General features: G+C 50.8%; 1 protein-coding gene across 1 annotated transcript in view; it reads right to left on the bottom strand.

Annotated features, from left to right (window-relative positions):
• Positions 1-10,993: 10,993 nt before the first annotated feature.
• The window catches only part of WDR44 (WD repeat domain 44), a 52,723-nt gene continuing 38,568 nt past the window's right edge, over positions 10,994-25,148 (bottom strand). The window contains exons 13-20 of the mRNA XM_038748265.1: positions 24,116-24,229; positions 23,595-23,717; positions 22,139-22,330; positions 21,929-22,030; positions 14,906-15,021; positions 13,856-13,983; positions 12,931-13,065; positions 10,994-12,090 (exon numbers count right to left, since the gene is read on the bottom strand). Coding sequence (XP_038604193.1) covers positions 11,996-12,090; positions 12,931-13,065; positions 13,856-13,983; positions 14,906-15,021; positions 21,929-22,030; positions 22,139-22,330; positions 23,595-23,717; positions 24,116-24,229 — 1,005 coding nt within the window. The 3' untranslated portion in view covers positions 10,994-11,995. The remainder of the gene's footprint in view (positions 12,091-12,930; positions 13,066-13,855; positions 13,984-14,905; positions 15,022-21,928; positions 22,031-22,138; positions 22,331-23,594; positions 23,718-24,115; positions 24,230-25,148) is intronic.

The raw sequence follows: 25,148 nt of genomic DNA, 5'->3' as shown, positions 1-25,148 counted from the left end.
ACTCTTCCCCCGTCATTCTCATCACCGTAGACAACACCTTATCACTCCTGTCTCATAAGACCTTAACCTTGGCATTATCCTTGATCCATCGCTTTCCAGCGTGGCTCAGTGGAAAGTGCCCAGGCTTGGGAGTCAGAGGTCATAGGTTCAAATCCCAGCTCTACCAACTGCCAGCTGTGTGACTTTGGGCAAGTCACTTCACTTCTCTGTGCCGCAGTGACCTCATCTGTAAAATGGGGATTAAAACTGTGAGCCCCTCGTGGGACAACCTGCTCACCTTGTAATCTCCCCAGCACTTAGAACAGTGCTTTGCACAGAGTTAAGCACTTAACAAATACCATTATTAGTATTATTATTATTATTCAGCCTTTTAGCTAAATCCATTAACAAAAACGGTCGGTTCTACCTTCACAGCATCTCAAAAATCCTCCAATTCCTCTTCATCCAAACTGCTACTAGGCTGACCAAAGCACCCTGCCTTGATTAATGCATCAGAATCCTCACTGATCTCCTTACCTTCTGTCTTTCCTCCCTTCAGTCAATCAATCGATGAATTGAGCATTTATGGTGCAGAACAATGTACTGAGCACTTAGGAGAATACAATATAATAGAGTTGGTAGACACATTCCCTGCCCACAAGCTTACTGTCTATAGTGGAACAGTGAAGTCCTTCCTTCACTCTGCTGCCCGGAACATTTCTCTAAAGAATCCATTCAGTCTACATCTCCCTACTCTCTAAATTCTCAGTGAGTACCACTGACTGATTGTTCCAGGATCGGCAGGCTGGCCAAAGGAGCCAGAAGCCTTGATGCCTGGAGTTTGATCAGAAACTAACTCCACTGCTGCACATGCTGTGCCTCAGTTACCTCATCTATTAAATGGGGATTAAGACGGTGAGCCCCATGCGGAACAGGGACTGTGTCTAACGCAATTTACTTGCATCCACCCCAGTGCTTAGTACAGTGCCTGGCACATATTAAGTGCTTAACGAATACCACAATTATTATTATTATTACCCCTGACTTTCCCCTCTCCATTCCTGACTCACCCCCAGTGACCTAGCACGGACTATCCCTCACCGCTGGCTTTCCCTTCACCATCACTGACTCTTCCCCCGTGACCCAGCATGGACCATCCATCACCCCAACTTTCCCCTAGTGACCCAGAGAATAGAGCACAGACCTGGGAGTCGGAAGGACCTGGCTTCTGGTCCCAGCTCCACCACTTGTCTGCTGTGTGATCTTGGGAGTGTCACCTAGCTTCTCCGTGCCTCAGTTACCTCATCTGTAAAATGAGGATTAAGACTGTGAGCCCCATGTGGGACAGGGGCTGTGTCGAACCTGATTCACTCATCTCTCTCTACCCCATCGTTTAGAATAGTTCCTGGCACATAGTAAGTGCTTAACAAATATCATAAGAAAGGTTCAGCATGGACCATACATTACTCCTGACTCTCCCCTTCTCAACCCTGACTCTCCCCCAATGATCCAGAGCAGAACATCCAACACCATTGACTCGCCCCTTTCCATCCCTGATTCTCTCCCAATGACTTATTCCGATCTACCTGTTACCTCTGATTCTTCCCTCGCTTTGCAGTGTGGGATTTGAGCAACAGCAATTCCATGTTGGTCCTGCCCACCCCTCCCCTGGTCTACAAACTCCAGCCCCGCTCCCTCTCAGCTTATGACCACTTAGACCACAGTCTTATGTCCCTCTCCTGGAAGCTGTTGCGCCCCTCCGACTGTGCCAGTGGCCCTGCTTTGAACCTGCCCGTGGGTCTGTTGGTCCCAGGCTGTGGACTCTGACCTGCTGCCGGGTCTTGGAGTAGGTTCCCTGGGAGCCAGCCTGGACCCTGGCTTAGGCCTGCTGGGCAGCCCAAGAGCCACCGCTCCAGTTCCTCGCTCACCTCAAAACTCTGAAAGATTGTGTTGTCTCCCCGCCATCCCCAGAACACTGCTCGCTCATGGCTACTGGACTTTCTCCTCCTCCCGTTCCCCTTGCCCTGCCCACCCTGCCCTGGGTTTGCGGCTCCTTTATGGCTCAGAGCCTTGGGGTGAGGCCCAGCTCCCAGGGGACCCATTGCTTTCCTCTTCCCCACTCCTCCAGGGTCCCTCCCCCTGCGGGCCACAGACACACCAAGTTCCTGACAAACACCAGACCCTGGGGATGCAAGCAATGCTGCGTCGTGTCCACGGCGGCCGGAGGGGAGACATGGGGGGGTGGAGGGCAGGGAGTAGCCTGGTTCAGGAGGGATGGGGAAGTGGGCAGCCGGCTCAATGGGGAAAGGGGAAGTTGCAGAGCCAGAGGGGCCTGCCTGACCACTGACCTGAGCAAAATCCTTGAATGAGTTGTTCATACCTGCTGTCTCCCCTGGCTCTCCTCTGGCTTTCTCCTCAACCCCAGCAATCTGGCTTCTGCCTCACTGAAACTGCTCTCGCCAAAGACACCAATGACATCGTCCTCACCAAATGCAATGCTCTCTACTCCATCCTAATCCTCCTCGACCTCTCAGCTGCCTTTGACACTGTCAACCACCCCCTTCACTTGGAAACATCATCCAACCTCGGCCTCACTGGCACTGTCCTTCCATGGTTCTTTTCCTTTCTCAATCTCTTTCATGGGCTCCTCCTCTGCCTCCCACCATCTAAGTGTAGGAAGTTCCTCAAAGCTCAGTTCTGGGTCCCCTTCGATTCTCCATCTTCGCTCACCCTCCTGGAGAACTCAGCCACAAACGTGTCTTCGACAACAACTCTACATTCATTCATTCCATCGTATTTATTGAGCGCTTACTGTGTGCAGAGCACTGTACTAAGCGCTTGGGAAGTACAAGTTGGCAACATATAGAGATGGTCCCTACCCAACAGTGGGCTCACAGGCTAGAAGACTCTATATGGTATGGAGGTAGTCCTGCCTTTTGCCAGCACTCATGTTATTATTGTTCTTCCTGGTGCTTGGGTCACGAAGACCCAAACGGCAAGACTCAAATCTGGGGTTCATGACATGAAGCCATTCCCCCCGTTTTGCCGGCACCCCTATTTTTATTGTTGTCCCCCGTGCCTGGGCCATGAAGACCCAAAGGGGAAGACTCAAATCTGAGGTTTGTGGCATGAAGGCAGTCCCGTCTTTATTGTTGCCCCCCGTGCTTGGGCCATCAAGACCCAAAAGGGAAGACTCAAATCTGGGGTTTGTGGCATAAAGCCAGTATTCCCTTTCGCCAGCATCCCTATCTTTACTGTAGTTCCAAGTGCCTGGGCCATGGAGACCCAAATGGGAAGATTAAAATCTGGGGCTCGTGGCATGAAGCCCCTACCCCATTCATGAGTTCTGCAAGAGATTTGGTGAAGATGGAAAATGAAGATGGAGATGAAGATGAACCCTGCTAGATTGTAAACTCCTTGAGGGTAGGGATCATGTGTACCTACACTATTGTTTACTTGTCCAAGTACTCAGTATCGTGATCTACATGCAGGAAATACTCAATGAATATCACTTATTTTTTAATGTATTCGTGTGTGAGCCCCTTGAGGGCCAAGGAATGTGTCTAATACTCACCCACGGATTCTTTCCCAGGGATTAGTACAACAGTTTGCGTTCATTCAGTAACAACTACATAAATACTATCACGCCTCTACAGGGTTGACTTCCAAATCTCTCTTGTTGACTACAGTGATGATCAAGTCGTGGGGAGGAGAGGGCAGGAGACGAAGGCAGGAGAGGGTTCATGAGGGAAGATGAGGAGTTTGGACATACTGAGCTTGAGGTGATGGCAGGTCATCCAGCCCCGACCTCTCTCCTCCTCTGCAATCTCACATTTTTTCCTGCCTTCAGGACAACTCTACTTGCCATCATCTCAAACTCACACGTCCAAACTCATCTTCCCTCATGAACCCTCTCCTGCCTTCGTCTTAATCATCACTGTAGACAATACACCACAATCCTCCCTGAATCACAAGCCTGTGACTTTAGCATCATCCTCTATTCATTTTTCTCCTTCAAGCCACATATTCAAGCAACAGATCCTGTCAATACTGTCTCCAGAATCTTCCCTTTCCTCTCTGTCTGAACTGCCACCCTGCTAGTCCAAGCACTTATCCTATCCCGTATCAATAACTGCATCAGCTTCCTCAATAACCTCCCTAATTTCAGCCTCTCCCCTCTAGAGGCCATTCTTCATTGTGGTGTCCAGACAGTTTTTTCTAAAAAATTATTTTTTCTAAAAAAAGAGGAAAGGAGGGCTTATTGGGGGAAGCCTCTTGGAGGAGATGTGCCTTCAATAAGGTTTTCAAATGGGGAAAAGACTAATTGTCAGTCAGATATGAAGAGGGAGGACGTTCCAGGCCAGAGACAGGATGTGGGTGAGATATTGGTAGCAGGATAGATGAGATCGAGGCACAGAGAGGTTGGCAGTAGAGGAGTGAAGTGTGTGGGCTGGGGTTGTAGCAGAAGAGCAGCAAGGTGAGGTAGCAGGAGATAAGGTAATTGAGTGCTTTAAAGCCGATGGTAGGTAAGGAGTTTCTTTTGATGACAAGTAGATGGCCAACCACTGGAGGACTGGGAAAACATGGCTTAAACGTTTTTGTAGAAAAATGATCTGGGCACCAGAGTGAAGTGTGGCCCCGAGAGGGGAGAGACCGGAGGCAGAGAGGTCAGCAAGGAGGCTGATAGGATACAGTACTCAAGGCAGGAAAGGGTAAGTGCTTGGATTAACGTGGTAGCAGTTCGGTTGGAGAGAAAAGGGTGGATTTCAGCGATGTTGTGAAGGTTGAACCAACGGGATTTAGAAATGGATTGAATTTCATTCATTCATTCATTCAATCGTATTTATTGAGCGCTTACTGTGCGCAGAGCAATGTACTAAGTGCTTGGGAAGTACAAGTTGGCAACATATAGAGACGGTCCCTATCCAACAGTGGGCTCACAGTCTAGAAGGGGGAGACAGACAACAAAACAAAACATATTAACAAAACAAAATAAATAGAATAAACATGTACAAATAGAGCAATAATGAAATAGAGTAATAACAAATAAATAGAGTAATAATAAATAAATAGAGTAATAAATAAATAGATTGAATGAAAGACAGGAGTCAAGGATAATGCCAAGGATATGGGCTTGTGAGACAGGAAGGATGGTGGTGTCATCTACAGCGATGGGAAGGCAACTGGCACTTGAGCACTTCAGCATTACCTAAGCACTCATCATCAATCATCAATCGTATTTATTGAGCGCTTACTGTGTGCAGAGCACTGTACTAAGTGCTTGGGAAGTACAAATTGGCAACATATAGAGACAGTCCCTACCCAACAGTGGGCTCACAGTCTAAAAGGGGGAGACAAAACCAAACATACTACAAAATAAAATAGAGTAGATATGTACAAGTAAAATGAATAGAGTAATAAATATGTACAAACATATATACAGGTGCTGTGGGGAAGGGAAGGAGGTAAGATGGGGAGGATGGAGAGGGGGACAAGGGGGAGAGGAAGGAAGGGGCTCAGTCTGGGAAGGCCTCCTGGAGGAGGTGAGCTCTCAGCAGGACCTTGAAGGGAGGAAGAGAGCTAGCTTGGCGGGTGGGCAGAGGGAGGGCACTCCAGGCCAGGGGGATGACGTGGGCCGGGGGGGTCGATGGCGGGACAGGCGAGAACGAGGTACGGGGAGGAGATTAGCGGCGGCAGAGGAGCGGAGGGTGCGGGCTGGGCTGGAGAAGGAGAGAAGGGAGGTGAGGTAGGAGGGGGCGAGGGGATGGATGGACAGCCTTGAAGCCCAGGGTGAGGAGTTTCTGCCTGATGCGCAGATTGATTGGTAGCCACTGGAGATTTTTGAGGAGGGGAGTAATATGCCCAGAGCATTTCTGGACAAAGACAATCCGGGCAGCAGCATGAAGTATGGATTGAAGTGGGGAGAGACACGAGGATGGGAGATCAGAGAGAAGGCTGATGCAGTAGTCCAGACGGGATAGGATGAGAGCTTGAACGAGCAGGATAGCGGTATGGATGGAGAGGAAAGGGAGGATCTTGGCAATGTTGCGGAGCTGAGACCGGCAGGTTTTGGTGACGGCTTGGATGTGAGGGGTGAATGAGAGAGCCGAGTCGAGGATGACACCAAGGTTGCGGGCTTGTTAGACGGGAAGGATGGTAGTGCCGTCAACAGAGATGGGAAAGTCAGGGAGAGGGCAGGGTTTGGGAGGGAAGACAAGGAGTTCAGTCTTCGACATGTTGAGCTTTAGGTGGTGGGCAGACATCCAGATGGAGATGTCCTGAAGGCAGGAGGAGATGCGAGCCTGGAGAGAGGGGGAGAGAGCAGGGGCAGAGATGTAGATCTGGGTGTCATCAGCGTAGAGATGATAGTTGAAGCCGTGGGAGCGAATGAGGTCACCAAGGGAGTGCGTGTAGATCGAGAACAGAAGGGGACCAAGCACTGAACCTTGGGGAACCCCCACAGTAAGGGGATGGGATGGGGAGGAGGAGCCTGAAAAAGACACTGAGAATGAAAAACCGGAGAGATAAGAAGAGAACCAGGAGAGGACGGAGTCTGTGAAGCCAAGGTCAGATAGCGTGTTGAGGAGAAGGGGGTGGTCCACAGTGTCAAAGGCAGCTGAGAAGTCGAGGGGCCTTGCAGTCTCCCTAACCACCGAAACACCAGTGTACAGATCCTTATACTCAGATGCTTCCTTCTCACTGAAAATGATTTTAATGCCTGTCTCCCCCAATTGTTTGTAAGCTCCTCGAGGGCAGGGATCATGTCTACTAACTCTACTGCCCTCTTCCCACTCTTGCTACAATGCCCTGCACAGAGTAAGAACTCAGTAAATACTACTGATGATTGATTCATGAACCCAGCAGGAATGTAAAGGATGTGGATTGATGCCCCTGGCGCAGCCCCACTGCCCGTCTGGCCCAGGACTGACCCGACAGTGGAGGAGTCATGCGCTGGTTGCCCACCTGGATGTCCACCATCATGGTTAGAGATGAACCATCCAACACCCTTAGCTCTCCTCCAGTGATGGAGCACGGACCATCTGACCCCCCGACTCTCCCCCGGTGACCCAACATGGACTACCTGAGCTCCCTGACTCTACTCTCTCCATCCCAAACTCTCCCTCCAGTGACCGAGCACAGACCAACCAGCACACCTGACTCTCTTTTCTATTTCTAGTTAAAACATAAGACTTGGGAGCTAGAAATCAGCTCAGCAACAACATCCCAACTTGATGACTGTAGTAGCCTCCTCACAGGCCTCTCTGCCTCCTGCCTCTCCCCTCTCCAGTCGAATCTTCACTCTGCTGCCTGGATTCTGCTCACATCTCCCCACTCTTCAAACTTGCCCCAAACTGAACTCATCTTCCTGTCGAAACCTCCTGTCTTCCCCTTGATTTTCCCATCCCCGTAGACAATACCACTATCTTCTCTCTCACAAGTCCATAACCTTGGCTTATCTTTGACTCACCTCTCTCATTCAACCCACATAGCCCATCTGCCACCAGATTCTGTTGGTTCAACCTTCAAACCATCGCTAAAAATCTCACTTAGCACTTACTGAATGCAGAGCACCCGTCCTAAGCGCTCGGGAGAGTATAACAGACTTGATAGACACATTCCTTGCCCACAACGAACTTACAGTCTAGAAGGGGAGAGGGATGTTAATATAAATACATTAAATTATGGATATGTACTCAAGTGCTGTGAGGCTGAGGGGGTTGGTGAATAAAGGTTGCAAATTCAAGTGCTAGCGTGACACAGAAGGGAGTGTGAGAAAAGGACATGAGAGCTTAGTCGAGGAAGATCCTCAAAACCCTCTTGGGCTTCCACAACTCCTTACTCTCTTTGTTCCTTCCAAACCAACTTTTTAACTGGACCTTGCTGTCCACTCCCATCGCTGGGTATGGAACTCCTTCCCCTCTCTCCAATCTGACAGACCCCCCGCCATCCCCAAAGTCCTCCAAAAATCCCTACCTCCTCCTATAGGCCTTCTCTGATCAACTCTCAGCATTTTTTAAAAATGGTATTTGTCAAAGCATTTACTGTGCCAGACACTGTACTAAGCACTAGGGTAGATACAAGTTAATTAGGTTGAACACAGTCTATGTCCCATATGGGGCCCACAGTCTTGATCCTCATTTTACTGATGAGCAAAGTGAGGCATATAGAAGTGAAGTGACTTACCCAAGGTCACACAGCAGACAAGTGGTGGAGCTGGGACTAGAACCCATGTCCTTCTTACTCCCAGGCCCGTGCTCTATCCACTAGACCACGCTGCTTCTCTGCTGCTGCTTCTAAGACACAGTAAACCCCAAAGCCATCTCTAGCATTTATGTCTTTGCTCACACTCATCTTCAGTCCTTGTGTGTATTAGACCTTTATTTAATTGTACATTCAATGATTTATTTGGCTCTCTTGGTACAAATTTTTCTGTAGCTCCCCATTAGATCATAGACTTCTTGAGGACAGGGAATGAGTTGCTTCTTTGTCTTGGCCTTCCCAGGTACTTAATACAGTGTGTGCTACAGCACCTGTATATATATTTGTACAGATTTATTACTCTATTTATTACTTGTACATATTTACTATTTATTGTTAGTGATGCGCATATAGCTTTAACTCTATTTGTTCTGACGATTCTGACACCTGTCCACATGTTTGGTTTTGTTGTCTGTCTCCCCCTTCTAGACTGTGAGCCCATTGTTGGGTAGGGACCGTCTCTATGTGTTGCCGACTTGTACTTCCCAAGCGCTTAGTACGGTGCTCTGCACACAGTAAGCGCTCAATAAATACCATTGAATGAATGAATGTGCTTAATAAAAGCCGTGGCTACCTCTACTCTGATTCCCATGCCCGTAGCGGGGGCCCAGTAGAGTCCCTACTGATGATCGATGGGGCGGTGGCAGCCAGTTTAGACTGGGCCCGCTGGAGGCTGTCCTGGGCATGGGGACAGTAACCCGTGAGGACCCAGGGTGGGCCCCACACCCACAGGACATGCTAGGGACGGCACAGGAGGCTGCAGCCTGGGGGCTTTGGGTCTACACAGGCAGCATGGCCTGGGGGAGCCATCTAGCACAGATTGAAAGCCCAGAGGCTCCGGGGACACCTCGTTTGGCTCAGCGACCCCCTCCCATAGATGACTCCCTGCGGCCCCACCCCAGACAGGCCCACTCCCACCCCTGGCTCACTGCCATACTGCCCCTGTACCTGCTGCGTGTTCCCATCGTACCCTGGCCCCACACGGCCCAGAAGCCCAACTCCCGGCTCATGTGTTGCCTTTTGGCTGACCCAGGTCGGTGGGCATTTAGTGTGGTGGCTCCAACCAGGTCCCTCTCAGGGCTGCTTGCACTGGGGACACTGCGCCCCAGCAACTTGCATCCAGTTGGGCCCCACCAGCCATCCCCCTTTTAGACTGTAGCCCACTGTTGGGTAGGGACCGTCTCTATATGTTGCCAATTTGTACTTCCCAAGCACTTAGTACAGTGCTCTGCACATAGTAAGCGCTCAAGAAATACGATTGATGATGATGATCCCAGGCTCCCGGCTCTGAGCGCTGGGCAAATGTTCCCAACAAAACCATGGAGGAAAGATGGACAGAATAACAGTCAGAGGACAGAAAGGCAGTCCCAGGTGCTGCCTACAGACCATTTCTTCAGGTCAGCCCCGGAATCTGGCCCCTCTCCGCGGGGCAAAGCTCAACATCAAACCTACTGCCTCTCCTCGCCTGTGGCTGAGGTCAGGGGCCTCCAGTGGTTTTCCAGGCCCGGGCTGTCATGGAAAGGGTCGGCTCGGCTGCCTCCGCGTATCCTCTGCTTGTCGCTTCTGGGACCGGAGCTGGGTGAACCGCAGGCTGGTGGCCTGGAACCGCACTCCGCCGCGACCCCCGGGGATTTGGCAAGGAGGAGACCGTCGGTGACCCTTGAGAGGGTAGTTTCTGTGGACTGTACACTGCAAGCTCCTGGTAAGGCAAGGGACGGTGCCTACCAACTCTGTTGTATTGTACTTTTCCAAGCGCTTAGTACAGTGCTGTGAACAAAGTAAGTGCTCGATAAATACCATTGATTGAGTGAAGGGGGTGAAAGTCGGATTGGAAGAGGTCAAGGAGGGAATTGAAGGAGAGGAAGTGAAGGCAGCAGGTGTAGACAACTTGCTCAAGGAGTTTGGAGAAGAATGGCAGGAGGAAGTGATAACTAGAGCTGTGGGGTCAAGGGAGGGATAGTTTTGGATAGGGAAGACGTGATTGCGTTTGAAAGTAGCGGGGAAGAGGCCATTGGTTGAAGATGGCTGTCAGGGAAGGGAAGAAGATAGGGAGCACGCACTTTGATAAGGTGTGGAGGGATGGGGTCAGAGGCACAAGTGAAAGAAGTGGACTCTGAAGGGATCTTGAGATACTGCTGGGAAGGATGGGAGAATCTTAAGAAGGGCAGAAGGGAGGGAAGGACCTGAAGTAGGGGAAGATTTAGGGAGGTCACGCTTGATAGTTTCGATTTTCTCAAAGTATACGACCAGGTCATTAGGGGAAAGAGATGGGAGGGAGGGGGTGTGACGAGGGAGTTAAATGTCTGAAACAGCTGGGATGGGCAACAGGCACGCTGATCAATAAAGGGTAGAGAAATAAAGTTGCCGAGTGGGGAAGGCACAATTAAAGCCCACACCAACCCACGTCACTGCCCCTCTTGCCTTCAGTGTATCATCCCATGTAGAAACAGCGGACTGGCACAGGCCCAAAACTGCTTCCCCGCTGCCACCCCCTTCACCTCTACACCCTCCCTCCCACCACCGAAAGTCCCCGCCGCCCTCTCCCACCGTGGCCATCCTGCCCCTCCATCCCCTGCTATGCTCCCGGCCACTCGGCTCCCTCTCCTCCCAGTAGCCACTTGTCCCAGGAGGCCCAAGGAGACGGCCGGCCACCGGAACGGGCTGACGGGGCTCGGTGCTGACCGGCCTGCTGGGTCTTGGGCGGCGGCCGGAAGGGAAGGAAGAGAAAGAAGACTATTCGGCACAATGTCTGGTAAGGACACATTGTTATTTTCCGAAACGTTTCCCAACCGTCGGTAGCAGCCTGTGGGTGGGCGGGCGGGCCGGCCCAGGCGTGACGTCATTGGTACAGGAGGTCAGTATTTACAGACACGGTCAAATTCAACAGCTCACACCAGAACAGCTACACTGGTTTTCAACTACGCCTTAAAAAAAATATGTAAACAGTTCTTTGTACATTGTTGTAGAAAATAAGAATCATTGCTAATGCAGCGTAGGGTCTGAGGGGGAGCTGAGCCTGAGCCCGCGGACAAGGAATGAAAGAGAATTCTTCACTTAAGAGACACTGTGCTCCAATAGACAAACAAAACTCTGTGTGCGTGAGCGCGCACCCAGGCCCACACGAACCCCCGTCAGCCTCCCCCTGCCCTTGCCACACATACACAGAAAAGAATCTAAAATCCACAACAACTGGGACGAAAAATCATCTCTGTCCGCAAATCGCTCAATGGATAAAAACGTTCCTCCGTGGCTAACGACAGGCTTCCACCAAAGAAAAACCAAACCCATCCAAGGCTTGCCGATGAGCTTCGAGGCAACAGAAGTTGGAGCTCGGTGAGCAGGGAAGCAGAAACCCGCAGCCCCAGGCCAGTGCCCGGTTGTGGTTTCCCAACCCGCCCGTGGGACGGCACTGGGGCCGGGGGGCGTGTGGAATCAGGGGGCACAGGAGTGGTTAATAGAGAAACATCTCTGCGTGCAGGTTCACAATGGTGAGCGTGAACAGACAGACAGTCGGACGGACAGACGTACAACACAAACCCAGCGTGGGACGGCGGGGCCCTGGGTCACGGCACCAGGACACATCCCGACCAGCCGGGGGTCCCCGGTCCCGTGACCTCCCTCCCGTGACCTCCCTCCGGCCCCCCGAAGGGCCAGCCCAGCGGGCCCGCGCCGCCAGCAACGCTCCCGCACCCTTGGGTCAGCCTGTGCCCGTGGCAGCGTCGGGCCCCGGGGTGGCGGGCGAGGCCGCGGTTCACTCTCAAGACACGGTTTTCTTGCGATTGACGAAGACCTTGATGGCCCCGGTGAAGTCAGCTGAAAGGAGGACTTCCGTGTGGTCCGTCTTCAGGGCACCTGGGGGAAAACCAGGGGTCATAGGGAAGCCTGGAACCGGCTACGGTGGGCCAGCCGTCGCCCCCAGCGCCCCTCCACAGACTCTCCCCCTGGATCCCCGCCGGCCAGGAGCTCTGGGGGAGTTGGGAGAGGCCGAGCCCTCTCTCCGCTCCTCTGGACCTCTTGTACCCTCACTGGGCAGCACCTACAGCCCACCACTGGGTCCTTCCTGGCTGGGGGCTGGACGCAGCAGGCCTGGGGTGGGAGAGGGGCAATGCGCATCCTGCAGTCGGGTCATCAGCTCCAGGGTCCGGTCCCCTCCCCTCCTGTGGAGGAGCCGGCCGGCACGGGGGAACCGGGGTCGGAGACGGCCCAGCACCCCCCGAACCACCCTCCTGGCCCCACCACAGTGGCTGAGTCCCGTCCATCAGGTACTTCTGTCCGTCTCCCAAACTTCAGCCTGAGCTGCACACAAGGTGGCCTCCCTGCAGGACACCACAACTGGCTTCCAGAAAATGCTGTCTATCACTCTGGCCAAAGGAGACACTGAAGACTCTTTTCCCAAGTCGGCAAGAGGGAATGTTCTCCCTTGTACGGCCTAGTGAACAGAGCACGGGCTGGGAGTCGGAAGCATCTGGGTTCTGATACCGGCTCTGCCGCTTGTCTGCTGTGTGACCATGGGCAAGCCACTACGCTTCCCTGTCCTTCATTACCTCATCTGAAAAACAGGGACTGTGCCCAACCAGATTAGCTTTTATCTACCACACTGGCACATAGTATGTGCTTAATAGCATTTTTTTTTTTAAATGACTTGCTCAAGGTCACACAGTTGTCACCCCCCCAGCTGATCCCGGCATTTACCAGAAGGTATTGGCTCTGGTTCTGCCAAATCCTCCCCTTGCTCGTCAGGATCCTGCTTCTCGGGGTGCATTTCCAAGGTTACCATCAAGCTTGGGTTTGGAGCGAAGATGGCTGAAGTCACCACGGCATTGTGTGCTGGAGGCGGTGGAGATGGAAACAAAGAGAGAAGAAGCAGCGTGGCTCAGTGAAAAGGGCACAGGCTTTGGAGTCAGAAGTCACGGGTTCGAATTCCGGCTCTGCCAATTGTCAGCTGTGACTTTGGGCAAGTCACTTAACTTCTCTGGGCCTCAGTTACCTCATCTGTAAAATGGGGATTAAGACTGTGAGCCCCAGGTGGGACAACCTGATCACCTTGTAACCTCCCCAGCACTTAGAATAGTGCTTTGCACATAGTAAGTACTTAATAAATGCCATTATTATTATTATTAAACGAAGTCCATTTCTGAAGAGCTGCCTCACTTGCACCCATCAGTTGATCGCTATGCCAGCACCAGGACGAGTTTTGCTATATCAATCAATCAATCAATCGTATTTATTGAGCGCTTACTATGTGCAGAGCACTGTACTAAGCGCTTGGGAAGTACAAACTGGCATCATTGCTATAACCTCCAACCCATGAGGCTCACCCGGGAGACAACAGGGATGTTGGGGAGAGTGCACCCGTGGGGAGCATGGATCCACAGAAATCACGAATCCGCAGGATCAGGCCTGCTCTCCCAAACTACCTCAAGGAGCCCTGGACTGCCAGGTGAGCGCCGACTCGAGGCAGAGTCCACATGTCAACTCCGTCAGCCTCCAGGGCCAGCTGCCCGCTCTCCCGTCCATCCCGTGGGCTGCTCCCGTTTCCCAAGCCGCAACCCGGAGTCATCGATCAAGATCGCTGCGACCGATTGCTGGCTCTCTCCAGCCTGACGGCACGCCTTACCTTTGATCCCTTCCCAGAAGTCGTTCCGGTCTCTCCGCACCGAAGTAAACTTGCTCAGGTCGTGGTACGTGCTCCAAATGTAAACATATTTATCCTCCGAGCCGCTGACCAGGAACGTGAAATCATGGCTGGAATATACCCGACCAACCCGGATCAGAGCCCGAGGCTGCGGGTGACCTGGATCAGAGCCCTGGAGGCTGGGCCATGGACGGGGAGTTTCTACGGCCACGAAACGCTCAAAAAGAGCACTGTGCTAAGCGCCTAGGGGACCCCCAGACCAGGTGGAGGCCCGATCCCTGCCCTCCATTAACTTCCAGTAGGGTGGGCTGGGGAGATGTGGCTGAGGACACCTACCACCCCGTGACTCCGGCGGGCACGAGGTGTGGGGGGGCTTGGCCCAGATCAAATTCTTTCGGGGAGAGATGACAATCAAATCAGCAAATGTTTGATGCTTCTTCGGTCCCTCCGGGATTGAGCTCGGTGACGCCAGCCTTCCCACGCGCTCTTCTCGCCCCGCGCTCTTTCCAGACTCAAAACCAACAAGGCTCGTCTCCCTGCATGCCGATCTTGCTCCAGGCTCGTGCCTCCAAGCAACCCTTGGCTCAGCTGTTTCCCCATGTGCTCTTCTCGCGCCACCCTCAGCCCGGCCCCCCCCGCACTCAAGAGGTGTGCTCTGCAACCACCACTGACTGAACAAATGGTGGACAGCAGCAAAGCAGGCCCTCTGACAGGCCACAGCCACTGGCTACTTGTTGCCCGTAGGCTTGGCCCTGCTAGAGTCACCTCCCCAGCCTCAACCGGCTTGGACCTGAGCTGTTGGGGTGGGGGAGAGTGGTCTTGAAGGGAACACTTCCTCTTCCTGGCCTAAGTCTCCAGGCATGGGGGTGGGGGGAGGCAGCAGAGGGAGAGGGAGGAGGAGGGAGCCAAATGTTGCAAGAGGAGTAGGAGGTGGTAGAGGAACAGGGAGAAGCAGGAGGAGGAGGAGGAGGAGGAGGAGGAGGCAGGTTAAGCCCTGCTGGGACCTGGCGGGGAGCTCCCCCCGAGCCCCACCTGAAGCTGGCTTTGATCTGGCTGCTGCTGTTGACGTAGCCTTTGTATTTCATGGACAGCGACAGGTCTCTCAGGTCGTACAGTCGGATGCGGGAGTCGTTGGACGTCACCAGGATCTACAAGCCAAAGGACATTTTTAGCGGACTCAGACATCTTTCAAGTCATGACAAAAGTCACCGGAAAAACTCTCCACCTTGAGGCACAGGCCCGGGCAGGGGAGGAGACCGCCCTCTCCTTTTGCCATCGAGAACGTGCCAGACCCCACTCCACCCGAAGTGGACACCAAGGACCACCCGTCCGTTTGGACTCCAAGCAACCCTTGGCTCAGCTGTTTCCCCAGCTGCTTCTGCAGATGTTCCCCGCTGCCCGGGGACATCTGGACCCCAAGCCTCCATGACCCACCCGCATCACCCGCCTTTGCATCGCTATGATGCTCAAAATCCCCAGAGCCAGCCCTGAGGGGGCCACTCACTTTTATTTTTATTTTTTTAATGGTAATTTGTTATGCACTTACTATGTGGTCAGGTACTGTACTAAGCACTGGAGGAGATGCAAACTAAACACGTTGGACACAGTCCATGTCTCACATGGGGCTCACAAGTCTTATCCCGATTTTACAGATGAGGGAACAGAGACCCAAAGAAGTTCATTCATTCAATCGTACTTATTGAGTGCTTGCTGTGTGCTGAGCACTATACTAAGCACTTTGGGAGAGTGCTATACAAAAATAAACAGACACATTCCCTGCCAACCACAAGCCTTCAGTCTAGAGGGTGTAGGAGACAGTGACTTGCCCAAACTCATACAGCAGCAAGTGGTAAAGCTGGGATCAGAGCCCAGGTCCTTCAGACTCTCAGGCCCATGCTCTATCCATTAGGCCACATATACAGAGAGATATCTGTAAGCAGATATACATATTTCTCTATATATCCATATTGATATATCTTTACATATATATATATATATATATATATATATATATATATCTATCTAATCTATATGAGTATACATAAACAATCTGTGGACATCCAGTGTATGCTTGGGTTTAACTCTTGAACAAAAAGTCCCAGCAAAGGTTGGAAACTGTAATCACTTGCACAGCCACATTCTTTATTCATAAGGAGAGAAAGAAAACACACTAATCAATATTTTTATTATTATGAGTTAAGGCCTTACTATGTGTCCAAAACTGTTCTGAGCCCTGGGGTTGATACTTGTTAATATCCCTGTCCCACATGAGGGGTCTCAAACTAAGTAGGAGGGAGAGAGCATTTATTGAGCACTTATCATCATCATCATCAATCGTATTTATTGAGCGCTTACTATGTGCAGAGCACTGTACTAAGCGCTTGGGAAGTACAAATTGGCAACATATAGAGACAGTCCCTACCCAACAGTGGGCTCACAGTCTAAAAGTCTTACAGCATGTAAGGCACTGAACTCAATGGTCGAGAGAGTACAATAGTGAGTACACATGGTCCCTGCCCTCAAAGAGCTTATCCAAATCTAATTTTACCTTTGCCCCAATCAACTTTTGCTAGGATCATCTTTTAAACTAAGACAGCTGACATCACTAGTTAGGTTGCCACCTGCCAAAAGTACAGAACTCCTCCTCCTCTTCCCCACTACAAACCAGTTATTCCTCCTCCTCCTCCTCCTCCTCCTCCTCCTCCGTTTCCTCCCCCTCCTATCCCTCGAGGTAACACCACCAGCTTCCCTGTCCCAGAAGCTCATAACCTCAGTGTCATCGATCAAGCACTTACTGAGCACTTACTGTGTGCAGAGCACTATACTAAGAGCTTGGGAGAATACAACAGCAGCGTGGCCTAGCGGAAAGAGTCCAGGCTTGGGAGTCAGAGGCCATGGGTTCTAATCCCAGCTCCACCACTTATCAGCTGGGTGACTCCGGGCAAGTCACAACTTCTCTGTGCCACAGTTACCTCATCTGTAATACGGGGATAAAGTCTGTGAGCCCCACGTGGGATAATTTGATTACACCCTATATATAACCTAGCGCTTAGAACAGCGCTTGGCACATAGTAAGCACTTAAATACCATTATTATTATTATTATTACAACATAACACGTTCCCTGCCCACAAGGAGCTTACAGCCTAGAGGGGGAGACAGGCATTAACATAAATAAAGATATAAAATTACGGATATGTACACAGGTGCTGTCGGTGTCATCCTCAGCTTCCCGCTGTCCTTCCTCTCTCATTTTCAGTTTCCTGCCAAATCCTGCCGGTTCTTCCCACACACCACCTCCCAGACCCAACTATTCCTCTCCACCTCAACAATCAATCAATCGTATTTATTGAGCGCTTACTGTGTGCAGAGCACTGTACTAAGCGATTGGGAAGTACAAGTCGGCAACACATAGAGACAGTCCCTACCCAACAGGGGGCTCACAGTCAACACCCACCATCCTGGATCCATCCTGATGCGAGCTCTCAGAATTTTACGCTGTTTCAGCGAATTGGCCGGGCTTCATCGGCTGATGAGAAATCTAAAGACAGTCGTGGTGCTGTGTGAGCCTGCGCCGGGGGAAGTCATACGCACGACCAGACCGAAATGCCGTCGCAGAATTCTGTTCCCAAGGCGCTCCACTGACCAATGTGGCAACAGCTGACACGAAGCAGACAACCAAATCATGAAGGCCGGCACGTCCTCTGGGAGATAGCATGCAGGGTGGTGTCGGGATGCAAAATTAACGGAAGGTCTACAGAGACGGACTGTTTGTCCAAACTTCCCTCGGGCCATGGGGCCTGGACCACACCCAGCTCTTTAAGCAGTCCCACGGATGTCACTCACGGGCCCAACTCAGCATCAGATAGCTAGGTAAGATCACGAACAATGAAATTCGGGAAGATTGTCAGTGCCCTAGCAATGCAGCTCTGCTCTCCTCATCTCAGGTAGGCTGTGGGGGACATGGCAGGAGAAGGAGCAACTGCAGGAGGAGGAGGAGAGACGGATCCCAACAGCTGCTGTGTGGAGAGCTGGAATTGGGAATCTAAAGCAAGTAGGGCAGAGGAAGTGTTTGAAAGACATGGTGAAATCAAGCCCCAGGTAACGCTGCATCCGTTCAGCACTTGATAAGTCATCTTGCACTCAATCAATCGTATTTATTGAGCGCTTACTGTGTGCAGAGCACTGTACTAAGCGCTTGGGAAGTACAAGTTGGCCACATACAGAGACAGTCCCTACCCAACAGTGGGCTCACAGTCTAAAAGGGGCAGACAGAGAACAAAACCAAACATACTAACAAAATAAAATAGACTAGATATGTCTAGTCTATATATATATATATATATATATATATATATATATATATATGTATATGTATGTATATATGTATGTATATAGACTAGACTCGGCCCCACAGCACTTATAGTAGATTCATCATTTATTCATTTCTATTCATGTTGGTCTCCCCCGCTAGACAGCATGCTCCTTTTGGACAGGGAATGTGTCTACCAACCCTGTTGCATGGTACTCTCCTGAGCACTTAGTAGAGTGCTCTGCACACGGGAAGTGATCAATAAATACCACTGACTGATCCCAGCTGAAAGCTGGGAGTCAATTGCTGAGAACAGTGCCCTGCTACCAAGACAGGGGCAACTCTATTCAAGCAAAAGCTTCACAAGGAATGGGAGACCAGGAGGTAAAGGAGGAAACACCCCCTGGCCTCCAGGCTCTCCTCCTCCCAATCTAGATGCCGAGCTGCTGCACACATCATCTTCCCGAAGGCACTGCTCTGCTCATATCTGCTCTCAAAACGGGCTCCCTGAGTATTTCTGCAACATGTGAAAAAAACCCCACTATGGGCTCCAAGGCTGACATAAGCTGTCACCCCATCGTACTTCAAGGCCCTACTGAGAGCTCACCTCCTCCAGGAGGCCTTCCCAGACTGAGCCCCTTCCTTCCTCTCCCCCTCGTCCGCCTCCCCATCCTCCCCATCTTACCTCCTTCCCCTCCCCACAGCACCTATATATATGTATATATGTTTGTACATATTTATTACTCTATTTCACTTGTACATATCTATTGTATTTATTTTATTTTGTTAGTATGTTTGGTTTTGTTCTCTGTCTCCCCCTTTTAGACTGTGAGCCCGCTGTTGGGTAGGGACCGTCTCTGTATGTTGCCAGCTTGGACTTCCCAAGCGCTTAGTACAGTGCTCTGCACACAGTAAGCGCTCAATAAATATGATTGATTGATTGATTGATTGATTCTCTGCACCGGCTCCTTCCCAGCCAACCTTCCAGAGGAACCTCACCACCTATATGCCCCCACCTCCAGCCCTTCGCTCACGCCGCTCCCCTGGCTTGGAGTGCCCTCCTCCATCACGACATCTGACTACACCAGAAGGCCTCCTCAAACCCACCTCCACCAACAAGTCTTCCCCAATCAAACTTTGAGGCCACATCCTAACCCTTCAGCCATCTCTGCACCGAAGGCCTTATCCAAACCCATCCTCGGCCCTCCTGGAAACCGTACACTCAGGTCATTTATTTGGACTACTCTAGCTGCCCGTCTCGCTCGTTAAAGAATAAGCTCTTTGGGGGCTGGAACTGTGTCACTTTGTTGGTCTGTACTTCCCAAGCTCCCCCCACCCCTGGGAAGTGTAGGCACAGCACCAAGTGGGAATTCAACACGTGAATACTGCTACTGCCCATGAATATTAAGACACACTGACTGGGGAAGAATATTGGCAGTAAAATGTTTTCAAAACCTACAATGCTGGGTCTTAATCAGCAGCCTGAACAAATATCGGACATTTTAGGTGATGTGGAAATGATTAACTACTGATCCAACGATCACTCAATGGTATTTGAGTGCTTACTGATTGCAGAGTATTATACTATATGCTTGGGTTCAAATCCTGGCTTCGCCAATTGTCAGCTGTGTGACTTTGGGCAAGTCACTTCACTTCTCTGAGCCTCAGTTACCTCATCTAAGACTGTGAGCCCATGTGGGACAACCTGATCACCTTGTAGCCTCCCCAGCGCTTAGAACAGTGCTTTGCACATAGTAAGCGCTCGACAAATGCCATCATTATTATTATAATTGGGAGAGTACACTACAATGGAGTTGGTCGACATATTCTGTGCCCACAGCGAGCTTACAATCTACAGTCCAACGGGGAGACAGACACTGAAATAAATTGTCGACTGGAAGAAGGAAAGAAGGGGGATATGAACGTTACTAAGTCCTTGAGTAGTCGGGTGGGTAATATATGTTCCAAAGTGTGGGAGGAGGTGGACAGCCTAAGTACTTAGCACGGCCCAGGGGGTGGGCTGTCCCGACCTCATGTCCACCCGACCTCACGCCCACCTGGTGTTCTTCTTCCTGAGGAGACCCAGGACCTTCTCCTTCTGGTAATGCCTTGGGCGGCCTAGGTGATGGACGAAGGGATGGCTTCCAGTGGTGAGGGAGCAAGTTGGGCAGGTGATGGGGAAGCAGGCAGCGGACAGTGGGCCTGGGGACAGGAGATGCCCGCTGACTCAGAGCCGGAGGTAGAACTGGAAGTAACGGTGGAAGCAGCCGCCCAGCGAGGAGCAGGTTTGGCTATAGGTAGGGTCCCCGGGTACTGGGGGCTGCAGGCGCAACTGTGAAAAGCCCCTAGGGGTCTGTACCGTAAGGCCAAGGGCTTAAAGGACCAGCAACAAGAAAACAAGAAGGGGGGTAAAAACGGGAAGCTTAGGGGAAGACATGTCAAGAATCGGGCCGGACAGTTCCAACTGGGGCAACTGGTGGTGTCTCAGCCCTTCCTGCCACACAAACACTTTTATCCCTCTTCAAAAGTGAGAACCGATGGCACTCACTGCGACTTCCAATAAGACTGGCAGCATGCCTTGGTGGCAAGAGCCCAGGCCTAGGAGTCAGAAGACCTGAGTTTTAACCCCAATTCCGCCTGCTGTGTGACCTCAGGCAAGTCGCTTCAGTTTTCGGTGTCTCTGTTTCCTCAGCTGTAAAATGGGGGCGTAAATACTTCTCTCTCCTATCTAGACTGTGAACTCCATGTAGGATAGGGCCTTTGTCCAACTTGATGATTTTTCATCTAAGCAGCGTGCTTCATCATCATCATCAATCGTATTTATTGAGCGCTTACTGTGTGCAGAGCACTGTACTAAGCGCTTGGGAAGTACAAGTTGGCAACATATAGAGACAGTCCCTACCCAAAGTGGGCTCACAGTCTAGAAGGGGGAGACAGAGAACAAAACCAAACATACTAACAAAACAAAATAAATAGAATAGATAGGTACAAGTAAAATAAATAAATAAATAAATAGAGTAATGAATATGTACAAGCATATATACATATATACAGGTGATATACATATATACAGGTTCAGTGGAAACAGCACAGGCTTTGGCAGTCAGAGGTCAGGGGTTCAAATTCCAGCTCTGCCAACTGTCAGCTGTGTGACTTTGGGCAAGTCACTTCACTTCTCTGTGCCTCAGTTACCTCGTCTGTAAAATGGGGATTAAGACTGTGAGCCCCCCGTGGGACAACCTGACCACCCTGTAACCTCCCCAGCGCTTAGAACAGTGCTTTGCACATAGTAAGTGCTTAATAAATGCCATCATTATTATTATTATCTACCTCACCGCTTAGTTCAGTGCTTGGTACAGAGTAAGCACCAAACCAAAACCCCACGTATTATTTTGTTACACCAACTGCCGCAATTGTCCATAGCACTTTTTTATGGTATTTGTTATGTGCTATGTGTCCAATCCTGTTCTAAGTGCTGGGGTGAGTAAAAGTTAATTAGGTTGGACACAGTCCCCGTCCCACATGGGTCTGACAGTCTAAGTAGCGTGCCAGTTGCCGCCCCCGCAAACCTACTGTGTGCAGAGCTGTGATCCAGGCCCCTCCTTGGGCAGAGCACTGTGCTGGGCCCAGGGGAACAAACAAGGACCTAAGAGACCCAGTCCTCCCCTTGGGGAGCTGAGGTTCCAACCAAGAGCTGACAACCTCCAACAGGTACAGGTCCCGGGCCCGGGAGCAGCACGGTACCTTGTTTTCTCCAGGCAGTGGCTCGATGCCGGTAATTTTCCTCCCGACCCTGTTCCGTCCCCTAGTAGAGCGCACGTGGATCTGCGTGTGGTACTTCAGGTGCTGAAGCCAGAAACAGAGGGAAGGGAGGTGTCAGCCTCTCAGCCGGGAAGAACACGGGGCCACCGCAAAGGATCGGGGCCAGGGGCCCAAGCATCCGGGAAACCGTACCTCGGTGTCGTAGAAGATGCACCTGCCGTCGTAGGTGCCGATGACGGCGTACTTGCCGTTCTGGCAGAAGTTGGCCGCTGTGATCAGCTTGGTCTGCCCGTCCACTTCGTTCCACAGGGCCACCTTCTTGTCGGGGATGTTCCAGAGTCGGAGCTTCCCATCCAGCGAGCCGCTCAGGAAGTACCTGTCATCCTAGGGGGAAGGGTGGGGAAAGCAAAAACTCCTCACGATTGACTTCAAAGCTCTCCATCACCTCGCCCCTCCTACCTCACCTCCCTTCTCTCCTTCTACAGCCCAGCAAGCACACTCTGCCCCTCTGGTGCCGCTAGCCTTCCCACTGGACCTTGTTCTCGCCCGTCCCACTGTCGAACCCTGGTCCACGTCCTACCTCTGGCTGGGAATGCCCTCCCTCCTCTAATCTGCCAAAAAATCACACTTCACCCTTTCAAAGCTCTACTGAAGGCTCACCTCCTCCAAGAGGCCTTCCCAGACTAAGCCTCCCTTTTCCTCAGCTCCCGTTCCCCTCCCCATCACCCCGATTCGCTCCCTTTGCTCTACCCCCCTTCCCGCCCCATAGCACTTGTGTATATAAGTGTGTATCTATAATTCTATTTGTTCATATTAATGCCCGTTTACTTATTTTGATGTGTGTATATCTATAATTCTATTTATTTATATTGATGCTTGTTTACTTATTTTGATGTCTGTCTCCCCCCTTCTAGACTGTAGGCCCATTGTGGGCAGGGATCGTCTCTATTGCTGAATTGTACTTTCCAAGGGGTTAGTACAGTGCTTTGCACACAGTAAGCACTCAATAAGTATGACTGAATGAATGAAAAAGGGGGGCGGGGGAGAGAGACAGACAGACAGAGAAAATGAGAAAAGACTAACCATGCTTGCCACATGGTTTCTCCCACTGGAAGCTCCCAGTCAGTCGATCAACGCTTGTGTTAATGGCTGAGCACTTACTGTGTGCAGAGCACTATACTAAGTGCTTCTCTCCCAAAGAGATGTGAGAGGCATACAAAGAGGGACAGAGGTAGGGAAGGAGGAATGGAAGGAGGGAAGGAGTTGTGGTGGGGGGGGCGTCACGGAGGAGGCAGGGATGGAGGGACAGAACTTGGCACCAGAACTTTTTCTATGAGCTCAAGTCCAGGCTCAGGAAGGGTTATCAATCAATCAATCGATCGTATTTATTGAGCGCTTACTGTGTGCAGAGCACTGTACTAAGCGCTTGGGAAGTACAAGTTGGCAACACATAGAGACGTAAGTTCCCTTTACATTGTAAGCTCACTGTGGGCAGAGAACACATCTATTATTCTGTTGAACTGTACCCTTCCCAAGCACTTAGTACAATGTTCTGCCTCCAGTAAGTGCTCCAATAAATACTACTGATTGATTTACTGATTAAGTAGTGCACTGAAGAACAGAGAAGAACGGCCAAAGAGAAACTCACTCGTGGATGAAAAGCAATGGCGGTGACAAAGTCTATGTGCTGGAAACAGCAGAGGCACTCTCTTCTGGAAATGTGCCAGAGCCTGACCGTTTTGTCCATGGAAGAAGAAAGCAAGAAGTAGTTCTGGGGAGAAAAATGACAACGCTACAGAAAACGTTTCCCCTCCACAGCATGGGGAAGTGCCGAACCTTTGGCAGACTTTAATATTTTAAGCTTTCGGTGCGTAGGAGGACACTAAGACCAAAAACAAACAAAAAAGGGTCTGAGCTTCAGGTATCAGACATCTCTGGGACATCAGCCTTTTAGTTTTTTGGGCCGGTTCCTTGTCGGAAGAATCTCCCGTCTTTTCTCCAACCCTAAGAGCTCAGGGTTGGGGCAAGGTCCCCTTACCCGATAAGCCATTTGGCTCCCGGAGTGCCACTGTCATGCTGCAATGACAGGGCTTAGTTAGATAAGGCCACAGAACCCAGAGTGTTCTTCCACCCCGAGAAGCTGGCACCGCCGGGGCAGGCAACCCTTACTTTGGACCACGAAAGATCGAGGAGATCTGCCGTATGCCCTTTGTATTTGCAAAACGGCCTCTGACGAAATGGTGCGTTTTTATCATCAGGGTCTTCATCGGCTCCACTGCAGACCTGGACATGGGGGTGAACCGACAGAACACTAAATCAGAAAAGGGGGTGGGAGGGCCAGCGGCCGATCCAACTCCGCTCACCTGGAAGCGGCATACAAGAAACACATGGCTTTTCTTCTAGACTTTAAGCTTGTTATGGGCACGGAACTTGTCTGCTAACTCTGTTGTATTTTACTTTCCCAAGTGTTTAGTACAGTGCTCTGCGATCAATCAATCAATCAATCGTATTTATTGAGCGCTTACTGTGTGCACAGCACTGTACTAAGCGCTTGGGAAGTACAAGTTGGCAACATATAGAGACAGTCCCTACCCAACAGTGGGCTCACAGTTTAAAAGGGGGGAGACAGAGAACAAAACCAAACATACTAACAAAATAAAATAAATAGAATAGACATGTACAAGTAAAATAAATAAATAAGTAAATAAATAGAGTAATAGATATGTACAAACATATATACATGCTTCTACACCGTAGAAGCAGCGTGGCTTAGCGGAAAGAGCATGGGCTTGGGAGTCAGAGCTTGTGGGTTCTAATCCCGGCTACGCCACTTGTCAGCTGTGTGACTTCGGGCAAGTCACTTAACTTCTCTGTGCCTCAGTTATCTCATCTGTAAAATGGGGATTAAGACTGTGAGCCCTTGTGTGGGACAACTTGAATACCTTCTATCTACCCCAGCGTTTAGAACAGTGCTTGGCACACAGTAAGTGCTTAACAAATACCATTATTATTATTATTACTGTTATTATTATTACACATAAGTTAGTGCTCAATAAATACGACTGATTGATTTTCCAACGGACTGGATGAACCTGAAGGCCATCACATGGCACTCAGGGATACGTGAAGAAATTCACATCAGCATCTTATCATCTACCTTCGAGTTGGCCGACGGAGAGAGGTTTTTCTGAGGAATGTATTC

This window comes from Tachyglossus aculeatus, chromosome 6 (genome assembly GCF_015852505.1).
Source record: "Tachyglossus aculeatus isolate mTacAcu1 chromosome 6, mTacAcu1.pri, whole genome shotgun sequence".
NCBI classification, from domain to species: domain Eukaryota; kingdom Metazoa; phylum Chordata; class Mammalia; order Monotremata; family Tachyglossidae; genus Tachyglossus; species Tachyglossus aculeatus.
Note: the sequence above shows the minus strand (reverse complement) of the source record. Positions and strands in the feature narration are given on the sequence as shown.